Genomic DNA, 24,138 nt, shown 5'->3' on the forward strand with positions numbered 1-24,138 from the left:
CACTCCTCAAGTTCTGTCGCCTCTCTCTCTCTTTACCTGCGGTACTTTTCAATGCGACTGGGATTCACCCGAGGAGACGGCGGTGTGCGTTTAGCACTATGCATCAGTAAAAGGGCGACGCGCTCGCCTGACCCACGTGATGATTGGGGAGTGGAATTCTAAACCACACAATAAAAGAGATATAATGGGAAGAGGGGGAAGTGTGACGTGATGCGCAGCACAATAATGGCTACAGTGGCGGGCAGCATTAAACCGATCATGCTTCACATCGCGACGGCGATACATGGTTTCGCTTCACGGCGATTGCGTGTGGACGGAGGGCTTGATGAGTGCACGCCTTCTTAATCACCATCTTCCCTGTGGAAACGCATTAAGACATGACGGCCTCCATTGCCACGTCGTTTCCATATCTTTCGTGAACCCCACTTGCTGCTGGTTTATCGTGGCTTCGATCATCATCATCATCATCGTCCAATGTGATCCGAATCGAACTACAGTTCCGACATCGTCCCAGTTCACGGTTCCTCTCTGCCGCTGTGTCTGTGTGCATGTCATTAATACTCCTTGTGATGCAGAATCAGGTCAAACCTGGAACCTAAGCCACTTGCGTTTTGTTTAGGGGGCGTATAATTATTACCGCGAGGGGTTTGCATAGAAGGTACGGCGGACACGGTTGTGTTTGACCAGCGGGTGGGTGGTAGCACAGCTCCATAGCTGGCGAGCAGTAATGTGGCCCGGGTTCATCAAGTCTACCCTCACATGGGAGGAAGGCGGAGAACGGTGTCGATTCCACCCCGCTACGGCGTCGCAGGGGCCGCACGATAGCTGAGATGTGTGTGGTACAGCCATGGCGCGCGGGGCCCGCCCGTGTTGCTGGCCTGGGGCGGTGGTCATCGCCGCACTTCGTGGGGCGCCCCTGTGGTGCAGCGATGTCACCGCTGTGGCTGAGTTGGGTCGCTGTTGCCGAACGGAAGTCCGAAGTCCAAAGTGAGGATCGACGTCGGCTTTGGCCAGTCTTCTACGCAAGGCGAAGAATGACTTGACCATTTGTTCTCTTAATCTGTTGGTCTGTCATCGTCTTGCTTCGAACCAAAATCTAGGATTTGGATCCTCGACCAGATCATCTTTTCGGATCTCGGATCCTACATGATGGCATTCGAGGATCCAAATGCAGTTAAATTCCGTGGAAGTTGGTCGTTGGCTTCGGCCAATTTAACGCCACACCAAACCGGATGGCGCATTGATGAGGCAGTATCGGTTTGTGTGAGTTCGAAGAGGCGGACAGTGCGCGTGTTTACCGCTTCGCCACTTGCCATCTCGACGCAACGTTGGTGCGGAGACGACCAGGATGGCCCCACCACTGACGCACTTGGTATGATCTTAAATGGGATGGAGACGGGCCGTGCCATCTGCCTCCTGTGCTTCCTGGGCTTGCTCGGGCAATCGGAGACGGAAGCAAATTCGCTCCATGGACACGTACACGTACACGTACACGTACACGTACACGTACACGTACACGTACACGTACGTACCACTGCAGACACCGAGGCATGGTACCGGAGAGTTATATGTTGGGCTGGCAGAATCGGGCCCTTCACCAGTCACATCTCGGCCCCAATTTCGCCGAACGGCAAGAACAATTCTTGAAAACCCTACGAGCCGGGAGGGTTTCTGTTACGGTTTGAAGAACCGAAACGAAGTCCCCTCCTCTTCGTCCTCCTCGGGGTCTCTTTCGCCGTCGCCAAGAACCAACACAAGAGGAAGGAGACATCTCCTCCCCGCCCACGATGGTCAGCCAAGACGCCCTCAACCTTGCCGTCAGCCTCATGACCGCCCACTTCGGCGATCTTGTCGCCGTAAGCCCTCCCTCCCCGTCGCTTCAATTCATCCCCCTTCTTCCTCTCTTCGTCTTCTCACACCCATCTCTATCTGTCTGGTCTGATCGGTGCAGAAGGTGTGCGGTTGCCTCCTGCAGGGAGGAACCCTCTCGCTCCAAGAAATCGTCCGCTGCACCGAGCTCTCCAACTCCCAGGTGAAGAATGGCCTCCTCGTCCTCATCCAGCACAACTGCGTCCAGGCATTCTCCGTTCCCAAGCAAGGTGACCGCTACTTTTCCCTTCCCTCTCCCTTCTCCTCCTCCTCCAACTTATTATATCAGAGATGATTCTCGGTCTTTGTTCTGATTCCTCGGCAGCGGGGGCGGGAGGGGCGACCAAGTCGCTGACGCAGTACATGGCGCTCTTTGACAACATCCTCCACCGGATGCGTTTCACCAAGTTCTTGGCCATCGTCAGGGACGATCTTGGCCCTCAGGTCAGCTTTTTCTTGTCCCTGCTGTCATCAGATTGAATCTATACTTTATGTTTGATCCGTGTACATGCGGATTTCTTGGCCGATGGATGAATTGCTACTACTGAACTGTTTTACTGCATTATTACGCTAACCTCAAATGGTTTCCGAAATTAAAATTCTTTGTCCCTGTTTAGACTATTATATGCATCGCTTATTAGTCCAGTCCTCATTTTATTTGTGCGTATGAATCCTCACTGGTTTGTGGAGGCCGTTGTTTATTGGATTAAATTTTTGTGCAACACAGATGAATCAGGCATTCATTTCAATAAATGGAAGTGACACTCCTTTTATGTACTTCTTGTAGTGTGAAACTCTTCTTGAGGGTTTGTTGCAACATGGTAGGCTGACTTTTGATCAGCTTGTGGTACGAGCAACTTCAAAACAATCGGAAGGTAGGGTAACTATCTCCACTGATGTTCATTACTTCTTATCTTTTGATAGGTAGTTATTATTTTTATGTTGAAAATTTGCTGGAACCAAATTGGCATTCAGTTTGGTGAATATTTAAATTGTGATGTATCCTCCACAGACAGTTCAAGTATTCGGGATGTTTTGCGAAAGAACTTGGAAAGACTTGTACATGGACAATATGTTGAACGTTGTCCAAGGCCTGAACCCTTCATTGCACCTACTTCAGAAGAAGGAACTGCTTCGGCTAGAAGACGCAGTGCTAAGATAAGTTGAAAGTGTAAACTGTTTCATATCTGCATCTATCGAGCCTTGTGTTATGACTTTGATATGAAATCAAAATTAATGTCCTGTTTAGACTACTTCCAGTTCTATATCTTGCTAATTAGAGGGTATATCTTTTCAATTCCTAGATAATATGAAGACTTGACATGGAGGAACAATTGTTTTATATATATATATATATATATATATATATATATATATATATATATATATATATACATATATTTTGCAGTATTTGGTGATGGTTGGTGGTCTTTTTGAGAGGAGAAATAGGGAATAACTTGATTTTTTTCAAAAGTGGAGGTATTTTTGAGTGGTTAAGCAATATAGTTTATTTGGCTAAATGGCGTGAGAGTTATTGAATCTTAAAGAAATGACTATGATTGAAATCTAGACATCAGTGTTGATGTTAAACTATGGCAAGTCATATCAATAACATACGATCTAAATAGCTCAAGTGTACTCAATCCGCAATTAACCTGATGGTTTCTTTACATTTGATCTTGATTAGTTTACATGGAACGGGACACATTTGCATTGTACCTAGCTTTGAAGAACTGTCCTATGCCTATTGTGGAGTAATCTCTATGTTCAAACCTTCACGAATGGACGGAAGGATCAAAATTAGTAGTATGTTGCGAGTTTTTGTTTAAGGTCACACAAACTTTCTGTTCCAGTTTTAAATTCTGCATATGTTCAAAATATCTGACACATTACTTTTATGAACTCTTGGCGCTACATTTGGTCTTCTTCAGGAACGTTGTATGGGAATTCTAAGCAATCATTAGATGTAGAATTTTAAAAGTTTGACTATGGTTGAGAAAGTAGTGTATGCTAATTTGAGAGGCACTGCAAAAGTATATATCACTTTGATGTGGAGGAACTCATCATGATTCTAATTTTATAATTTTTAGGACTATATCAACCTAACCACTAGTATTTTCTCTTAAATTATCACCGGAAGTATAGTTTTTATGCTTCTATGTCACTTTTCTAACTCTTCTTTTGCTTTTTGTGTCTCACAACTTTCTTTTTATTTTTTGTTAAAGTGGCTGCAAAAGAGTACATAACTTAATGTGGAAGATGCTATGGTTATGTCAAGTCATGGAGCTTCTAGTTTCAACATTTTCAACATTTTTTAGGACATTTTCAGTCTAACCACTATTATTTTCTCTTCATGTTTCAGTGGAATTTAAGATTTTGTTGTTAATATGGCTTCATATCACTTTTCCAAGGTGTCCGCCTCATTTTTTTGACTTTTCGTTGTTTTATGTTCAGTCATTTTATGGTTTTTGTGACTACTTATGAACCTTTCTGATTCTATCCTTAATGTATATGGATGGGCCTCTAATTGTCCTGACACTAGTTGAGTGTTGTTATTTATTTTGTTGGAGTGTGGTTTTACAGACTGAAAGATCTATATTCTTTCTTGATTGGGTTTCCTTGTTGAAGACCATGTTGATTGTTTGTAGTATCAGATCTTTTTGGTTTAAAAAGTCTGTAATGCTTGCATCTGTATTTGATTATGGTGAAACAGGAACCTTATATGTCTAGTTCATTTTGTTTTACAGTCTAAGGAAGAAACATATTCTCTTGAGCAACAAGCTATGATAGCTGCAGCACTCAGCCATGCTGAAAGATTTTCTGTAATTACAGATAGTGGACGTGAGAGTTCAGATGTAAAAGATGCAGATAAACAGGATGTCTCAGTTGGTGATAAGGTTGACTCTTCTAGCAAATTCGTGTGCCTTTTAGTATCGATTGACTGAAAAATTATTTGACCATCTTGTTTGGACATTAATAATCCCTTCCCATGGACGGTTTTTTATTGTCTTGAGATATCGTATTGTGTAATATTTGTACTTTACTAATAGGCAATAAGTACTTACGCTCACATTGTTTCTGCTGCTCATGTATGTGCATTTCGATAATGAGAAAAAATCCTGATTAAAGAACATGAAAATGTGATGAAAGCCTTGCTAAATCTCTCATGATGATGCATTTTGACATTATTGATTTTTTATTCATGTGTTAGGAAGTTGGAAGTTTGTTCATAATCTATTTGTAACTTCATGCCAGCTTATGCAATGCAAATGGACTTTATATAGTTACATGATGACTTTCTTTCTTGATAGGTTTGTGGTCAATTGAAGGACCCTTGAAATATACAACAGATTTGCATTCTGTTACTGAAAAGATTGTGAAACTTTTACATGGTGAATTGCATACATAGGCACAGCGCTGGACCACAGAGAAAATTTTCTGTTTCCTGTTTTTGTTTCTTCTTGCCTTGTATTTGTTTGCTTATATGTTCCAAGGCATGTTTAGAGGTAATTAAGGTTTTGTTAACTTATTATTTGGCTTTATGATAAAATAAGGGGGATCTGTTTAAGATGTTGTCAACATGTTCGAAAGCAATCATGTACACCTTGGATATATGAGATGAATTGATAAGAACTAGCGATGTGAGGAGGGGTAGAGGGAGACCTAAGAAAACATTCTAATAAAGAGGGATCTGGTAGCTGTTAGTCTGACTAGGGTTATTAACCTGCACAAAGCTCAATGGCGAGAAAAAGAATTCCATGTAATCGACACCCAATAGTTAGGACTGAGTTTACAGTTTACAACGGACGAATGAATTCTTAAAAATCTTCCAAAAGTAGACACAGTTGGAGATAATATATTTTGCTAGGGAACCTAAAAAGATGGATTTTTTTCCCCATCTATCTCAATTGCCAAATGGCGATGCATTTGAAAATTGAAAAACTTCCTTTGTACTTAGCTGAGCATGCAAGCTTGCGTGCTCGTTTATCACTGATGATACAGAGTTGTACCATGACATATGTTAATTGTAACTTTATTGTATTTAAAATTATTATTTTACAGCGCAAGTTTGAGGTTTTAGAGTTGGATGAAGAGGTTCAAGCTGCAATAACTGAGACTGAGGTCCTTTGGCGGGCAAATTTTCAGAAATTTGTTCACTGTCTCGAGAAGAAGGTGTCCATCAAACTCTTCTTTGTTTTTGCTCTGTTTAGTTCCATCCCTAATATGTGATGTAGGAATATGATTATTTGTCATGTAGGTATTGATTATTTCCTCACAGGTATCTGGGAACTGCTCTGCCATTTACTACCTCCATAAAGAACAAAGTAAAACAAAGTAAAATGAGCTATAACAGAATTATAATAACTCTCTTGGTACTTCTTACCAACAGAAAGATCCTACTGTTGATGTTTTGATCATTTGATTTATTGCTTGGAGATTATATTGGCATGCGGTTGTCTATGTTGTTTGCTCACAATTCTGTGTTTTGATTCTTTTGCTCATCATGATTCAGAAAACAAATAGGATTGAGAAATAAGTTTTTCAATTGCCACTATTAAATTTTAAGTGGTCACCTCTACCTGCAGTATTTAAGAGTAGTGAGTCATATCACTAAATGCACTGTTCATTATTAAGCAGCTTCTGATCAGGTTTGCTTTGGGAACTTCTAGATTCACATTCATAGTCGTGTTAATGGTTTCTTCTTTTTCTCAAGTATTCCTCCTGCAATGGGCACAGTTTATACTTGTGAGTTGTGAGACTTGATGTATCTTCTTTCTTAGTATATTATGTTACTATTTTGTTAATTGTACTTTTTTTTTCCATTATAAGTACCCATTTTAGCATCGTAAGACTTTTTATATTTCTGACTTGGTCTTTTTTTACCTCATACATCTTAGGCTTGTGTTGCAAACGTAAGATCAAGGCTAGGTCTTGATGCTGGTGTCGTGTTGGAAGCACTTATAGAGTCAAGTGATCAAGAAAAAGATAATTTTGGTAATATCTGATGTCTGTACTTCATTTGTTTTTTAGAGGCATATTATCTAGGGTTGCTTTTACAGCTGGAACTCTGTGCTTCATTTACACCTTTTCTAAATGAATCAACAATTTATGAAGTAAAGTCACAATTGATTTACATAATTCAATTTTTCATTATATTTATTTCCTTAACATTAACTTGCTTGTCATTCAACTGCTTCGGCTTACTTTGTGACTTAACGATGAGTGTACTGCGAATATGCTATGGCCTAGATGTTTCATTACTTTTGTTGAACAAATTCTTCTTGGAGATTTTGAAGTTGTTTGAACCAAGGTTCGTAATTTCGTATCATTCTGGTGTTTCGAGCTTTGCTCGGTACAGTACGGTATAGGTGTACCGAGCGGTACGTTAGGGTGTATGCTACCTCGGTGACGTCGCCTCCTTTACTTCTCCTCGTCGCGTTAGACGAGGAGAAGACCGGTCTTCTCCTCATCTGCGGTGTTCAACAAAGGCGTCGAAGGCCACAGATGCCTTCGACCTTCGATGAAGAATGCAGCGAAGGCCACAGGCGTCTACGGCCTTCTGCAAAGAAGAAGCCGAGCCGTCGCCTCTCCGTTACCTTCTGGATCGGGATTGTCGAGGGAGGGTGGCGTCGGATTGGAAAGCGTCGAGGTTCTCCCGAATCTCCCCCTTCTTCTCCCTCTTCTTCGAGCATCTTCTTCCTCTTCTCTCTCGATGGTTCTTCTACCCTTGTCGCAGCTAGGCTGATACCGCCCGGTACGGGTGGTATTATTCGAAATTAAAATCCTTGGTTTGAACCTTAATTATCTGTTCTTGTACCTTTGTTTTCATGCAGACAGTCACTTATCCAAAATGCAGAATTAGATGTTCTTCTGTAAAAACTTAATGTACTTGATTCTAGAGGAGATCTTTTGTTTTCGTCATAAGTTCATGAAACATGGTGTATGAAAGTCTAGGTGATCTTTCTTGCACAAGAAGGGGAATCCCCATATTTGAATGCCAAAAGATATTCGGACTTAGCTGGTTTTGCCTAAGTCGTGCGGCACCCTTGCGTGTCCGTTCGCAAAGGTCAGCCTCCCGAAAGCCTCCCATGGTCTCTTAGAACCCCCCCCAAAAGAGAGAACGGGTTAGAGAAAACGCCTTAGGATCCACAAGCAAACATTTCCGGAAACACTTCATAGACAATGCAAATTACAAACAGATTTTACAAGCTCTGAACAGTTGCACAACAAAGGGTCAAAATGGTTCATTACAGACCAAAAATTTCTCACAAGTGTCCACATGACATAATCTTTATTTACAAGCCTAAAGAGGCCACCAACCTAACTAAAATGGGACTATTAAGACTTCGGTCGTCCCTCTACATGCTGTGCAAAGCATGAACATACCAAAAGACACGGACATACATAAGCATTACATCAAACATCCCTGTTTAGAAGTTTGTCCGTGACAATAAGTTCATGAAACATGGTGTATGAAAGTCTAGGTGATCTTTCTTGCACAAGAAGGGAAATCCCCATGTTTGAATGCCAAAAGATATTCAAGATAGCAATGAATATTTTGATCTTGGCTTGTCACATTTAAATATATACATTTATATATATCTCTCTCTGAAGCCTCATCTTTCTATCAGTATATCTAGATGTACAAACTTCGTAGGTTACACATGTTAAATTATCTGTTTAATTATGATTGCACAAGTCGATCCATAAAGCCTATTTCCTGAGAAATGAGAATCCATATCTACAAGCCTAGAAAAGCCACCATAAATTCATTCTAGCATTTAAGATTTAAATAAACTATCTTATTATCTTTCAGTTTAATTAATAAAGTTATCATTGATCTAAAAATTATGTTTTGAAATCATATGGCTACTGAAAATTTGGGATTTACTTCTTTATTGGAATTTATATATAGAAGATCCAATTCTAACCACTTATATTTTGCTGTTTTATCTGTAGTTAAAGCATCAATGGATGGTATTTTGGAAGCAGTGAGAGGAAAGCCTGGTGGTATCTCTATGACGTTGGAACACATTAGGATTGTCCTTGATCAACTTGGTTGTTCTTCTTCCATCGAGGATAACAATGTATTCTACAAAATGGGTAAACGTGTTCTTACCTCTGGCATCTGTTGGGTTTATTAAAACAGACTTATAGTTCTTGGAGTTCTAACTTTTGTCTTTTGACATTGTTTATTTTCATGGCTTGTAGAAGTGCAATGCATAATTGAATCTTGTCAGAATGATGAGGTACGTAAGTTCTGTATTTTTGTTTCTCAAATTATTTTCGCAATCTTCAGGATTGCAGCACATTTACCTTTCTTGTGTTCCATTTTTAGGTGGAGTCTCTTGTGTTATCAAGATACGGAAAAGAGGCATATAGGATATTTAGATTGTTAATTAAAAAAGGTTCTCTAGTTGAGACGGAACAGGTAATGCCTTTCCTGCTAAGAGATTTTGCCCATAAATTTTAGATCTTTTTGGGGCTTGCTTTTTTCCTTGATGACCTAATCTGGAGTTTTACATTTTGTTGATTTTAGATTGATAAAGTTTTTTCTAGATTTCCTGGAAGCTAGAAATAATATGCATGGCAGTTAATATTTTAGTAGCATCATCTCATCCGCAAAAAAATGAAGAAGTTAGCCAACAAGTTCAGAAACATAAAAGAAGATTATATGTTGAGATGTATTATAATGGTTTTATATAGTGTATAATTTATTATTATGCCTCTTGTGCCTGTGTAGTTTCTCATAGTTGAGGTATTTCTCTTTTTTGGCCTTAGGATTAGAACTTTTACTGTTGATGATTGTCAAAGTAGTTGTCAAGGAACAACTACGTCTAAGTTACATACATATTGCTAATATTCAATGTCTTGAAGCCTTACAGAGATGATAGATGTAAGCATTTCGTTTACATAATTAGATGGCACAAGATTTCATATATATGGTGATTGTGAAGCGCCTGACGAAGTGTTTTAAGTTAACTGACATGGACACAGCGAGCATTTCAAATCCATTCTTAATAGGTGGATTTTTGTTCCAAAGCCAACTCATATTGTGAGTTGATCTGGTATGATTTGCAGCAACCTTTCAGTGTGGGAATGACACTCAGAAAGGCAGTTCTTGATCCCAATCAATGCTTAAAATGTCACTTGAACTGTAGTAGTTGGCTTGGTATTTACTAATCCTAGCAGTAACGACACAGAGAATATCTGGTACCTATGGTATAAACTTAAATCCAGTTCAAACCAACCTATCTTGGTCTCTATCATTTCATGCTCTCTTAGCATAGCCAAAGTTTTTAGTCCCAAAAAAAGACAAACAAAGAATTTTAGACCTTTAATGGCTGAAAGTCTTCAATCTCACTGCCATTGTTCCTGTTCATTATGAGTGGTAGCAGATAGAAAAAATATAAGAGAAGCAAAGAAGAAAAGGAGAGGAAGAGAACACTGATCTTTTTTCAGTATGGTGTGTAGTATCTTCAGTGTCTTTGACCTCTGGTAAGGAAACTGTGGAAATCAGAGGAAACAATAGTATTACTTGTCTCTCATCTTTCTTGTTTCTTGTTTCTATTTTTAATTTTGTTTTTTGTTGTTGGTAATGCCCAAGTATACTGGTCAGTATTGTGGTATCATACCGGTTTGGCAGTCTGCCAGACTCATCTTGGATTCATATGTACATATAGATTATGGAATTTTGATGCTTTTGAAAAATCACATAGTACCCTTAGGGACCCGATTTATTTGACTTAAAGGGATGAAGAAATTGTTTATTTGGTACATAGTTGTGATTAAGAACATATATGATGTAGCCAGTGATTTAAATAGGTGCTCGGGCGAGGTGAGGCTTGAGCGCCTCGTGTGTGGACCAGATGGCGTGCTTCAATGAGGTGTTGCTTGGGATTGAAGCGCACTGCCTGGGCACTCGCACGAACCCAAATGCCGAGCGCTTCGGGTGAGCGCCTGGTTTAAATAAGGCAACTGAACCAGACTTTTAAGTTTGGTTTGGTTCAACAGTAGTTAGTAACTCAATTTCTTACCCTCAAAAGCTACCCTTCACGCTCGCACGACCCCAAGCCAACCCTAGCGTTGCTTCTGCCTCCGCTGTCAACGCTTCTGTCGTTGCCTCCGTCGTAGGTGCAACAGACGGAGCCTTCCTTTGTCGTCAATGGACAAGTCCAACGGCCTAGCAAGAGCTCGTAGCTTCCTTACATCATCGCTCCGTGTGCAGTTCCTTCCATTGTTGAGGGAGAGGACCGCAGGTTCCTCCGCCACCAACGAACGCCCTTTGGAGCTTCCGTTGCTGACGTAGCTGTCTTAAACTAATCCTCCGCTGCCGCCACTCTCAGCTTCTCACCGCTATTGCTACCACTTTCCACTGTTGATTTTCACTGTCAATAACCCTTGTATTCCCTCTAACTACTGTTAACAGTAAATAATATAATGTTAATAGTATATTTTTAATTTAATATCATATTTTTATTTAAATAATCATATTTATTAATTATATTATATAATTTTTATATTTTAATATTTTAGAGCATCTCGCTTCGTTTAGGCGAGCGCCTAGCGCTTTTTAAATCATTGGAAGTAGCTGCTATTGTAAGAACTAGTGAAAATATATGTTAGAACTAGTTACTACTTGTGGTTGCTTTGTGCCAAGGGTTATAATTTAATTTCTGACCTATTTGCACTTGTTGTGGCAACCTACAATTCATAAACGATCTGTTTCAAGTTAACCTTTGTTGATGATGTTATTCTAATTGATGTAACAGAGATTAATTTAGGAACTATGCTTGATATGTATGATGAAACTTTATGACTATATGGAATGCACATCTATTAATGTCTATGTCAAGAAATAAAGATTTAAGTGGGTTATATCTAACATGAAGGGGACACTAAATATTTGTAAAACATTAGCAAGATGATTAATTGAAAGAAGTGTGTCTGATGCATCATGCAATTACAAATTACACCTATGACAATATGGAAAATGTTGATTGTAAGGTGAGATGATGTAGAACATGAAAGTATGGAATATGCTCATGAAGATAATGTAGAAATGAGGATATCGACTTGGATGATTGGTATTACTAGGACAAATTGAAAAGAGAGTTTGTAATAGTTTGTTTAATCAATTATAAGTAGAGGTAGTGCCATATGAGTTTTAAGGTGTGAGAAAATTGTTTGCTATGGTCTTGTGCATATGCTTGTCTAAGTCCAAGTTGTGAAACTGAGATATTTGGACTTAGTTTTCGTAAGTGACGGACCAGAGAAGACTTGGCCAAAAGAAAATGATCCGTGTATTATGAGAGGGCATTACCTTTAGCAAAGTTAAACAGCAACAGAGATTAATGCAGCCATCACCAGCTTTTATATGAATAAAGTTTGTCGGTATTCTAATTTTTCATTTCTTTTTGACGAGTGGTTTTAAAAGGCGCTTGGGCATGGCGAGGCTCGAGCGCCTCGCAGAAACCCCAAGCGCTGCGCTTCAATGAAGCGCTACTCGGGTGTTCGCCTGAGCTTAGGCGCCAAGCGCCTCGAGTGAGCACCCATGCCAACTTTGGGACTTGGGTTCAATCGTTGGTTCGATTGGACTTATAAGTTGGTTCAATCGAACCAACTAACTTAGTCCAACCCCCTCCCTCGCCTGTCCCAGTAAAAGAAAACAAAGGTGAAAGAAACCCTACATCTGTCGCCTTTATTCGCTCTGCCAACCGTCGTCGGCAACCTCCAATCTCGTTCACCGCTGTAGCTCAGCTGCCGTCGTTGCAACTCATTCGTTGTTGGAGCTTGCCCGCCATTGCAGCTCGTTCGCCACTACAACTCGTCCGACACTAGAGATCGTCTGCCACTGCAGCTCGTCTAAACCCTAAACCTCTTCCACCGCTATATTTCTGTCCGCTACTGTCGTAGCTCTGTCCGCTGCCAATGGCAACCTCTTCCATTGCCTTCGTTCGCTGCCTTTACACGCTTCGTTCGATGCTGCAGCTCCGTTCAACGTCGTCGACAACATTGTCTGCTGCCTTTGTCTGCCACTGCAGCTTCATCCATTCGCAGCTGCTGTTTCGTTCGCCACCCTTTGCTTCCCCCACCTTCTTGTTAATCAAACTGCTTCGTCCATTCCCCCACTTTCCTGTTAATTAACTGGTTGGCTCTTGTCCAACTTTGGTCAAGAAACTCCCTGGTTAACAAAACATTCTTGGTATACATGAAACTCTCTTAGCTTTTACGTGATGATGTCTTAGAGCAACAAAGCATTCCTGGCTAACAAGATGCTTTTGGAGCAGTTTAATTCAAATATAGGTCTTCATAAACATGTTTAGCATATTTTTATTTAGTTATCTATTATTTTAATTATAATATTTGGGGGTGCTTCACTTCGCTCGAGCGGGCGCCTAGTGCCTTTTAAATCACTGTTTTTTGAGTAACTAAGACTGTAATGGTTCACTATATTTACTTTCTATGGACTACACGATGCTGTTACATATGTTCTGTGAAATAATGTTACGAGTTTTGCATAAGTTAAAAATAAAAACAGCTATATAAGTGATATCTTGTGGCTCAGAGACAAATATGATAAAATTGACATGGGCTTAATTCTAAACACCTTGCTAATTGTGGTTTGACAGATTTGATAGACCTAGGTGTCATTTACTTAAAAGTGCAGCAGTCATATAGAATTATAGACATCATAAAAGCTGTTTATATGACACATACATAATTCTGATGCTATCTGTGCTTTGATAATTCAATTGATGGCAGAGAACAGACTAAAGTGTATAGTCGATAAAAATAATTTGCCTAATGTAAAGATTTTGGTTTCTTTCTTCCAAGGTTCGTAATACCGTACTGTACCGGTATTTCGACCTGGGCTCGGTACTGGTATGGTATGGTGTATCGAGTACTGTAGCAGTGCTACAGTGCGATACGGTGTTACTGTAGCACTGCTACAGTGCGGACCGGTACCGAGCGATCCGCGTACCGACAACCTGTCGGACCGGTATATACCGCCCGTACCGGGCGGTACGGCTCGGTATCACATTTGCAGTTTCTTCCATGTTTTATTCATTAACACTCAGTTGTTTCATCTTTGTAGATCTCAGATATCACATTTGTTGAAAAGAAAGTTGCCCAGGGGATTTTATACAAGCTTTGGAATGATGATTACCTGTATATGCAGGTGAAGTAACTTTTATTGGGACAATATGCATTTTCATTTATTAGCATAGAGATTCATTATTGGCTTGTGTGAAAATCTGTTTCGTGTATGCTTATAACCCTGCAACATGTGTGATTTATTTGTAACAGAGAGAAGGTTATCACAATCATGTTGGCTTCTAGCTTATATTTGCATTTTTTAGGTTCATTTACCTATTTTATTAAATACTTCTTACTGCTTCATTTGGGCATTTGGAATTTTGGTTTGAGGTTTTTAATATATTTTACTCTTTGTAAGATTCTGTGTTTATGACATTGTGTCAGTGCTTGTTGTCCATTGGCTATAACAATGGTGTAAGAGTTTATTCTACATGATGAAATCTGTTAACATCTATAAGGGATTTCTTGTGCAAAAAATTAGTCTTTTATGTGCTAAGTGGGAAGTCTTTTTGGTTTGTTGTTGTCGTTGCTAAGTGGGAATTTTTTTTGTAATAGTCAGCCAGATGTCATCTGTCTCGTTGTTATTGTCCTGGCCCTTTTCAGATCAAGTGGGTTTATATGAGATGACATTATGCAACTTTTGTCAATGTGATGTTAAAATTGCAAAGATGTTACTAAATTCCTAGTGAGGGTAAAATTAGCAAGAAAGACACCTCTTCAGGAACCTATAAAAAAGCTAATTTGAAACTGTTTTCTTTTTTCTGACTGCCATTCTTTTTCTGACCGATCATATATGTTTAAACCCATCATCTAGCCTTAAGCAATTTCTATCTTCATTTTCATGTACTAAACAGATGATTAGTTTGTGTCGAGATAATTTCCAACTGATCATCCTAAGATTTGTCCTAATCAACTTCTGCATTATTTATTCTTTTTGTGCTTCTGTATCATACTTCATACACAGGCTACTATGAAAAAATCTGATTACTCTATGCATGGTTTGTTGAATCGGTCCGTACCTATGTACCGACCATGTGTTGGTACGGTACTCATCGTGCATACAAATGTACCATATGTTGGTACATGGGCATACAGATGATATGCCAAAGATCACCAAAAATGGCTCCAAAAATACGTGAAAAAAAAAGGGGTTAAATTAAGATTCTAAAGTGGAATTTGATCGTTATTGACCTGTACCGTTCGATAGCTATCGGATTTCGACTGTTACTGATCGGTACAAACCTCGTATCGGACAATATGGGGTCATATAACTGTACTGCCTGGAATAGGGCGGCCCATGTACTGGTTTCCAGTTTGATTGGTACGTACCACTTGTACTAGGCGGTACGCATCAATACAACAAACCATGATTCTATGTGAACAGCACCTAAATATGATTTCAAGATGACCTATAATTGAGTTCACTAGCAATGAGCATTTCATAAATTTAATTTATTGATGGAGCAGTGTAAGAATCTAGCTGACAAGCAGTTCATTAATATGAGAGTATATACCGATCCAAACTCCTAGATATAACATTATTCTTCAGCTACTATGTATTAATTGGGTGAAGATACCACACAAATCTGGTCACAATTGTGCTAGGATCTTAGTACTTGTCCAGTGTGGTATGAAAATTGGAATTTTATGAATATTTTTCAAAGAAAATTCATGTTATGAAGAACAGAGTTGTTTACAACAGTTATATTATAAGGGTCCAAAAATGTCAAATCGAATGACATCTAGCTTGTGTAGGTTCTGTTTTTGGTTGTTTTCAGATTCTTATCCAGTATGTTCTGTGAACTCAGATATATCTAAGTCCTGTTTGCATGTACTTTAACCTCGGAGGTGTGTTGACCAATGTTAATGGTTTGTTATGTTGGTTAAAGTATATTATGCCATGCAAATTATGCACTTTATATTGATTTTGTAAATTATATATACACTCTTAAAATACTAATTGTCTGCACATGACTATGATATTTTATCTACTTGAAGTAAATATGAAATGCAGAAATCTTTTTTGGTAATTCCAAATATAATAACTCGCTAGTAATCTGAATGGGGTTTCCTTGTTCTGTTCACAGAAAGTTATTTCGATTGGTGCTGGACAGTTGCAACATTTCTTGTGGAAAGTGGAAAAGCATTCACTTTGGGAGCTTGTCCTAAATCATATGTATCATGCTGCACTTAATTTGAATCAAAAGATTGCTCATATAGTTGAACAGGAACAAGAGGTTGGTGATTTTTATTCTTTGTTATGGACTTTTCGTGGTCCTATTTTTCCCACCTGTTCTGTTTATTTTAAGCTACTTATTAGAAGCAGTTGAATGTCTGTAATAGTAATTATTTAATTCAATGATGGTGTAATGGGTTACTTTGTTCCAATTAGTCATCATGACGTCAAGGCCACTTGATCTATAACAAATAGCATGATGTCAATGCCACTTGACCTATTACAAATGGCCTTTAGGTTCTAGATGTAGCCTTGTTACCATGTCATTTGCCCAACTTTTATAGATGGGGAAAACGTCATGTTAATAGCATGCTGAATTGCTGATTTGGACAGTAACCAAATTGTTAATTTCTGGTGATGGCTGTGCTAAGTCAATAGCTGCAATTGCCTCTGTACGAGGACTGTTGCTTTTCTACCTGACTGTTGAAATCTAATTTTAGCATTTGTCAGACAGAAGTGTACATCTCAAGCTATAGTCATACGTCATCTATTTATTTATTTTTTGGTTTTCTAAGTACTGTAACTTTGATATATTCTGTAATCTTAGATGCTGTATGTTATGTTAATGCTCATTTCTCTTATGATTATTTGCTTTTCCTGTTCTTGACTGCCTTGTCAAAGGTTTGTACTTAATTTTGTCCCCATTGTTTGACCAATAACTTTCGTGAGGATCAGTCCTAAAGGAAGATAATTCTATTAATCTTTTGTACAGCCTTGGAATTTATTGCTCCAGGAACTTTAGTTAAACTTTATGCTGGGATAAATACCATGTAACATTCCAGATTTATATTTGAACACTGTTAAATATATATTTCTTTTGATAGTGCAGCCTTACTCTTGTTTTCTTGGCTTCTGATATCCAATAGGTCTTGTCATGGTTTCTTAGTGGCACTTGGCACACATAATTGGCGAGTGGCCAACCCATGCTGTATGGTGCCATGCTTGCTATGTGCTTACATAATTGGCGAGTGGCCAACCCATGTATTTATCTACAATGGACCATTGTTTATAATTTTGGTTTAACTAATTGAATAATTATTATCTTCACAGCATAGTGTTGATTTGGAGTCAGCTTGTTTGTTAAATTTAGCTTAGTTTGTTAAATTTATCACAACTCCGGTTCAGAGCGTAATTTTCATTTACAAAGGCTTATGCTTGTAGATATGAAATCTTCTCAACTTCCAAAGGTGCTAAAATTGTTAGCTAGCATAAGATATCCAAATTTTCAGGCATGCATCAGTTGCTATTTTAGCATCTACAGGTACTTAAAAGAGTTTTCCAAGAAACGATCTGCTTCTGTTTCTGCCACTTTATGTTGTATCTCTATAGATTTTAGCAATTAGTGAGTTTTCCAAAATTGATTGTTTTATGTTTCATTGCAAATTACGTTGCCATTGACTGGCAATCCAAAAGCAAACCAAAACAACCTGATTTTTGTTTTATGGTGCCTCGTAAATCATTCATATTACTGCTGCAAGTCATAAGTTGGCTTTGACTGTTGTGCTATTTCAAGGAATAGCTTTTCTTCCGCCTATTTATGGCATCACGCTTGCCAACTTTGTTGTGGCAGGTTCTGCAGGCTAGGGAAAAACGTGAACAGCTGAGGAAAAGTAGGATGATATTGGAATTGTCCCTTCTGAAAGTTGATGATGCTCTGATGTTATTCCACGACTTCAAACGTTAGGGCGTGTAGCTTTTGTCATATATGTAGCTTGAGTTTTTTTTTTTTTAATCATATTTGTAAAGGAGGTTTATGACAACTTTGTTGTGGCAGGAAATTGTTGCTTAACCAGACCAACAGGGTCGTCGACCCTGGGATACGTTGTTACATCATCAACTTTTGTTTCTGAAAATGATTTTTTCGAATCATTCCGTTGCTGTACTGTGATTGTCACCTTCTCTCTCTCTCTCTCTCTCTCTCTCTCTCTCTCTCTCTATATATATATATATATATATATATATATATAGAGAGAGAGAGAGAGAGAGAGAGAGAGGCTTCAGTTATCTCCTATTCCCAATGACTTAAAAGTGGGGGACTGCCTTATAAAACAAGTATCTTACTTGAACTCTGTTCTCTTCTTCAAATGTGTAGTCCTCCTCAGGTGATGGCGGTTATGTCTTTCTTCTTCCTCCACAGGTTGAAATCATCATTCGATTTCCACTGTGTTGTGTCAGTTCCATGTTCAACACACTTGGAGGTTGCCCTTTGGTTCCATGTGCGGAACCTGTCATGGAAAGATTGTCTGTTTCTTGGGTAAGTATATATGCCTTGAGTGCATTAGGTAACGTGTTGTGGTCTCCGATTGTCTATAATACATCTAAATTGTTCCCTTGAATGAACAATTTGTATTGGATGCCACAAGTGGGACCTGTGGGAAATCTTCCAGAGACTAGGTCTACTTCTACAAGCTGATTCCCCTACATGTAGTCTATTCCTTGCTACAAGTCACCCACCCCATGTGCTTTGCACATTACAAACATTGCAGCAACTTACCATATATATATATATATTTCTACATATATGCAGTTAGTTCCTCATCAAACATATACTTTCTCCAAGTTTCTGATTCATGACTCTCTACTAATTTTTTTATATGGTAACAGCAGGAACAACTACTTATTCTTTTGTTCGCAGCACAAATAAAAACCATGTCCGTCGACTTCTCTCCTGTCCGATTCCTCCTCCGTCCAAGCCTGTATCGATGTACATCACAGACTCGTACGAATATTAAGGCAGCATCCTACCCGATGGACGGTCATCTTGCAGAGGACCGGATCCAACACACAGGAGGAGAAGACGCAACACTGGAGCTAAAGGACAAATCATCCACGTTACAAAGAGACGAGAGACAGAGAGACCAAAGCCTCTCCCCCCGCTGCACAAAGCACTGACGCAGGCATAAGGTGAACAGCAACATCACCATCCCCGGCAAGCCAAAACGCCCTCCCAAATGCTCCCATGCCAACCTTGGATCCAACTCTAAGCTTCCCTTTGGCTCACGCAACTCCTCCCCTTGCCATGCCTTTCAACACTTGCGATGTTTCCTTCATCTGTTTCTTCTTCTCCGCCGCTGTCGTCGCCGCCCAGCAAACCGATACCGACACCTGGACGCCGTCCAACGTGGCGGTGTCCTTTCGCCCCAGCGTCGGGATCGTGATCGGCATATTCACGTTCATGTTCTCCCTCACCTTGCTCCTCCTCGTATACGCCAAGTTCTGCCGATCCGCCGCCGCCCCCGAACCCGACTCCCTCGGCCCCGACGCCGCTGGCCACGGAAGGTTAATTCTGCCCCAGCACCGCTTCTCTGGCATCGACAAGACCGTCATCGAGTCCCTCCCGTTCTTCAGCTTCTCGTCGCTGCGCGGCGTCCGCGACGGCCTCGAATGCTCCGTCTGCCTGTCCAGGTTCGACGACGCCGACGTCCTCCGCTTGCTTCCCAAGTGCAAGCACGCGTTCCACGTCGGCTGCGTCGACCGCTGGCTCGAGGCGCACTCCAGCTGCCCCCTGTGCCGGTGCAAGGTGGAGGCCGATGACGCCGCCCTCGTCAAGTACTCCACCAGCTCCCGCTTCCTGTTCCCCTCCGACCGGCTCGAGACCAGCGGCCGCGACCTCGAGCTGTTCGTGGAGCGACAGCCCAACGACGACGGCGATCCCCGCGGTTTCTCGAGATTCGGCATCGGCAGTAGCTTCCGGAAGACCGACAAGGTCACCAAGGACAAGAAGGATCAGGACTTGCCGATGCTCGAAGAAGGCGCCGACGGAGGCCGGTTCTTCCACAAGTTCAAGCATAAGATCATCGTCTCCGACGTCGTGTTCAAGAGCCGGTGGAGCGACGTGAACTCGTCCGACTTGATTGCGTTGAACTCCGAAATGCTATCCGGGAAGACGTTGGCAGATGTGTACTGGAACGTGGAGCCAACTGGCGCTGCAAGGATCAGTGGGGGCTCATCAGAGGGAAAAGCTTCGGTCGATGAGAAGGTGCTCAAGATCAAGGAAGAGATGGAGAAGAAGAGACTGCTCGAGATCAAAGCCAGCCAGCTGAACAAGAGCTGTTCGACGGCGCTCCCGAGCATGTCCTCGAATTCTGCTCACGACGCCAATCTCAACAATACCAATTCGAGAGCTCTGATTTCGTCGGGCAACAGAACAATGTCGGAGATCACAAACTTATCGAGGTTCAGGCAGGTCAAAGATCCCGGCAGCATCGGCACGACAGATGAGAACGAAGATGAAAAGGTGAGGAGGCTGTGGTTGCCGATCGCGAAGCGGACCGTTCAGTGGTTCGCCGGAAGGGAGAAGAGGTCGCCACTGGTGTAGCCAATCTTAGCATCAAGATCGACTGGATTCTCTCTGGTTTTGGTTAAAGATAGCGACAAACACATACACACACCTTGTTCCCATTTGTCTCCCTCATCACAGATCTCTGAGTCTCTCTGTCTGAGAAAATAAGCAAACCTTGTAGCAATCGGATCAAAAGATAAACATATATGTTATACTAGCATAGATGATCAACACAAATTCATGTCTCCGACGCAGGAGCACATGTCGCTGACTTCTTCTCGGACATCAACCATCAAGTGTCTGTATTTGGGATAAGAGCTCGGTAGAGACGAGCAATTAGTAACGTAAGAAGCAACTTTCAGCGCGTTGCCATCAATCACATGTCCTCGGCGAGCCCTCTGTCATCACCCCCTCCCCAACTTACGTGTTTCCTGGCCTTTTGCTCCTCGGTCGGTAACGGAGACGAGGAAGGCTTGTAGCCTATCCCAATACGTTTTGGTTGGAGCAGTTGAAGTCTGCAGCGACTTGGTGACACTAAAAGATGCCAAGAACAAAGCTTCTTAAATCAATGGTGGCCTGCAGGCGTGATGGATGAGATATGCTTCGTTGTCCGCTACAACAGAGGATCCAATCCACCATCTCCCCGTGACGCAGACAGAGCTCTCTTCTTCCCCATTCTAATCCTCCACCAGTTCTTCATTGTATATAATGTAACAAAAGAGAGGGAAAAAGTGCACATCTATGGTTGATGAGGAAACGTGGATCCCCAGAACTGCGTGCTCAGACGTCCACACGATCCATGGCGACAAAGATGGTGTTCATGAATAGTAACTAAAGATCTTTTCTCCTTGAGTGGCTTGACTTTGTGCAGCTCGGCTTTGCATGTATGTGACGAGGCTATTGTTTAATGCAAACTGTCTCTATACCACACTTTGGAAGACGACTTGCTCGATAGGTACCGTAACCTACATGTTATTGGATTCGGTATTTGACCGGTAATACCGGTGTGTTGTAGGTTTGAACTGACTTTTCATAAATGATTTGCGTCATGAAGCGTTTTTAGCCACAATTGGCCTCCGACAGAAAGATGCTGACTTCCCAGAAATCAAGGCCATAAGAAGTCAACTAGTGATCGCTACAACTCGCGGAAATCCAGGAGTGTCGATATCCTCTATCTATCAACCCAACAAACAGACAACGGAACGCTGTGCTGAGTGGCCCAATCAAGACGAGCCCAACACGGGTTGCCTGGTCGAGCGAGGAAGCCGGACAAGTGAGTGTCGCCTGTGCTTTGCATGAGCCTGAGCGCCTACGGTCTTCTGCTATGTTGCTTTCTCGCTGGCCTAATCGGCCACTGCGCTGTGGGGATAAAAGCGAAGGGAAGCACACGCCGCCTTTTTGACTTGGGTTCAACAGGACGGCGAACACACGTACGACGCCCGCCGTCGGCTCTTGTCCGATGTCATGCACGCGAGCGACGCGTCAATTCGAGTTCCCCGGCGCGCACTCTGTAGAAAGCGGGCGTCGCGTGCCTGCGTGCGTGCGTCTCGCTCGCCTATTGTCTCCTCCGCCCGCGCGTGCGTGCGCCCCGCTTGCCTTCTGCGTCGGGCCCGCCCTCTGAAACCCAGCCAACTGCACCATTCGCAGCAGACACTCGTAATCATCAGGTAGCAGAAGAGGTATCAGCATGGAGGCACGTAGCGCTCAGCCACTGGAGTGCCCGCGGTCACCAGAGCAGACCCTGCGCTTCACCCGTTCATGGCCACTCCCTTCCTGTTGTCAGGACGCCCTACATTGGAAACAGAGGGGGTGAGAGAAACAAAAAGGGCACGGCAAAGAGGAAAGCCCCTTAAACGGGGAACATGTTTTCTGGAGATGCTGGTTGGGCTTCCATTTGGACGTCAACTAGCAGCACGCTCAACACTGTTGTAGTACTACATCACCAAATATATATAGGACCTCAGCGTGTGTCCCCGTCCATCCCTCTCTTCTCCAACTCATTTAGTCCATTAGAATTTTGTTCTCCACAGATTAAGGTAAATGGCAGCCATCCTATCAGCAATGCGTTACGTAAGCCATTAAACATCAATCTGAATACCTAAATGTCCGTCTCGAAACGTAAGAGCAAAGATTTAATTCCTTTCCGAAGAGTCTTGGCTCTCTAACTATTTCTTTCTCGTCTTTGCTTGCAGTCGTATGATCATGGAACCGGCATCAGCTACACATGCCTTATTCGATCTTTCTGACTCCACCTTGACCTCCTTCGATCTCGACGACGCAAGGGTTTCAAGCGTTGATGCACCGGTACAAGCAAGACCAGCTCGATCTCGCTCCCATGATGCTGCCTTCGACTCGGCAAAAGGCTCCGCAGTTGCTGATGAGGATTCTGAAGGAGAATTAGGTGCGGTGTCGAACGCTGGGACATGCTATCATCGCGAACAACCGGAGGAGGGTTCCGAGGAGGCCGAGGATGACGACGGCGACTCCGTTACCGACCTTCTTCACGTGGAGACTGTAAGGCAGAAGATTGAGGTGTTGGCAGCAATGGTGGGCATGGAAGAATCAGATGAACCTGGGGCGGTGTTGGGCGAGGTTGTGAAGGTTCTCAAGGAGTTGGAGAGGAAAGCAGAGCGTGTCGCTTGTAGGATGGAAACAACAGAGGAATAAACCCTGCACTGCAGGATTCCAATGCATTGCAATTGGACCAAATGTAGCTTTATGTTATCTATCCTGAGAAAAATATGGTTCCTTGATCTGTCTCTGTGCTTGTTTCGGATTAATCCAATGCATTGGAGTTTGCAACATGATGATCAACGGATAATTGAAGGATCATTACTGGCAACCAAAAGGTAGGAATCAGCTTCGTCACCATTACCATTACATACGTGGACACGGCACAAGTGACACTACCTGTTGCATCATCGGATATCTAATAGCGGTTATGCCACTTCAGCTGTCACAACTGCCCTATGTTCCATCATCCGCAATTGTCACCGCGACCATCTCGATAGCAATTATGCCACCTCAATGATCAAACCACTATCCTAGAGATTAATAGTACTATGGAACCATCACCTTAGTGGTGTAGGACACATCATCAAGACCCTTTACTAATTACTCCAATCGTCTTAATCGAAAATAATTAGAAATCTCTAGACTATAAATAGTTTTTTTTTCTTCTCTTTTCGTACACATAAATCCACTATGTAGGTGTTCATCCACCATCTTAAGAGTCATAGTTCAACAACAACTATTTAGATCTATATCGGTCGAACAGCCCTAACAACTTATCGATGTTTTAAGTCAAATCGATTTGCTTCTATCTTAGGCTTGAAAGTCATCTATTGGATTGATTTTGAGGAAAACAAGTATATTCTTCTTGAAAACATATACTTCTAATCCCAATAGCACAAAATAAGATATCATAGAGAAATCATAATCCTTATATGAATAATAACACTAACAAGTATATTCTTCTTGAAAACATATACTTCTAATCGGAATAGCACAAAATAAGAGATCATGGAAGAACCATAATCCTTATATCTACATGAATAATAACACTATAAATTCTCTCCATATTAACGATCCTCTTCATTGAACACCTTGCACTGGAAAATACTCATTTTAACCATGCACTGATAGACAG

The 24,138-nt window shown here is 41.5% G+C and overlaps 2 protein-coding genes across 2 annotated transcripts; both read left to right on the forward strand.

Annotated features, from left to right (window-relative positions):
- Positions 1–1,594: 1,594 nt before the first annotated feature.
- On the forward strand, positions 1,595–18,076 carry LOC135615462 (uncharacterized). The gene is made up of 14 exons (XM_065113993.1): positions 1,595–1,856; positions 1,952–2,099; positions 2,195–2,313; positions 2,657–2,744; positions 2,882–3,025; positions 4,615–4,766; positions 5,932–6,042; positions 6,768–6,864; positions 8,830–8,973; positions 9,082–9,119; positions 9,209–9,301; positions 13,970–14,053; positions 16,059–16,208; positions 17,778–18,076. Exons 1-14 carry the CDS (start codon positions 1,788–1,790, stop codon positions 17,889–17,891), a joined length of 1,551 nt encoding a protein of 516 aa, XP_064970065.1. The 5' UTR covers positions 1,595–1,787; the 3' UTR covers positions 17,892–18,076.
- Positions 18,077–18,925: 849 nt separating this feature from the next.
- LOC135615464 (E3 ubiquitin-protein ligase ATL42-like) lies at positions 18,926–20,706 on the forward strand. The gene has a single exon (XM_065113995.1). The coding sequence runs from the start codon at positions 19,167–19,169 to the stop codon at positions 20,523–20,525; it is 1,359 nt and encodes a 452-aa protein (XP_064970067.1). The 5' UTR covers positions 18,926–19,166; the 3' UTR covers positions 20,526–20,706.
- The last annotated feature ends 3,432 nt before the right edge of the window (positions 20,707–24,138 follow it).

The sequence above is a fragment of the Musa acuminata genome, chromosome BXJ2-6 (genome assembly GCF_036884655.1).
Source record: "Musa acuminata AAA Group cultivar baxijiao chromosome BXJ2-6, Cavendish_Baxijiao_AAA, whole genome shotgun sequence".
In the NCBI taxonomy this organism is placed as follows: Eukaryota; Viridiplantae; Streptophyta; class Magnoliopsida; order Zingiberales; family Musaceae; genus Musa; species Musa acuminata.

Bases quoted from the DNA above. Each gene is read 5' to 3' on its own strand.
- LOC135615462 (XM_065113993.1), top strand. From the start codon at position 1,788: ATGGTCAGCCAAGACGCCCTCAACCTTGCCGTCAGCCTCATGACCGCC. The intron at 2,100-2,194 runs GTGACCGCTACT...ATTCCTCGGCAG, and splicing joins ATTCTCCGTTCCCAAGCAAG to CGGGGGCGGGAGGGGCGACC. The intron at 3,026-4,614 runs AGATAAGTTGAA...ATTTTGTTTTAC, and splicing joins GGCTAGAAGACGCAGTGCTA to AGTCTAAGGAAGAAACATAT.
- LOC135615464 (XM_065113995.1), top strand. From the start codon at position 19,167: ATGCCAACCTTGGATCCAACTCTAAGCTTCCCTTTGGCTCACGCAACT.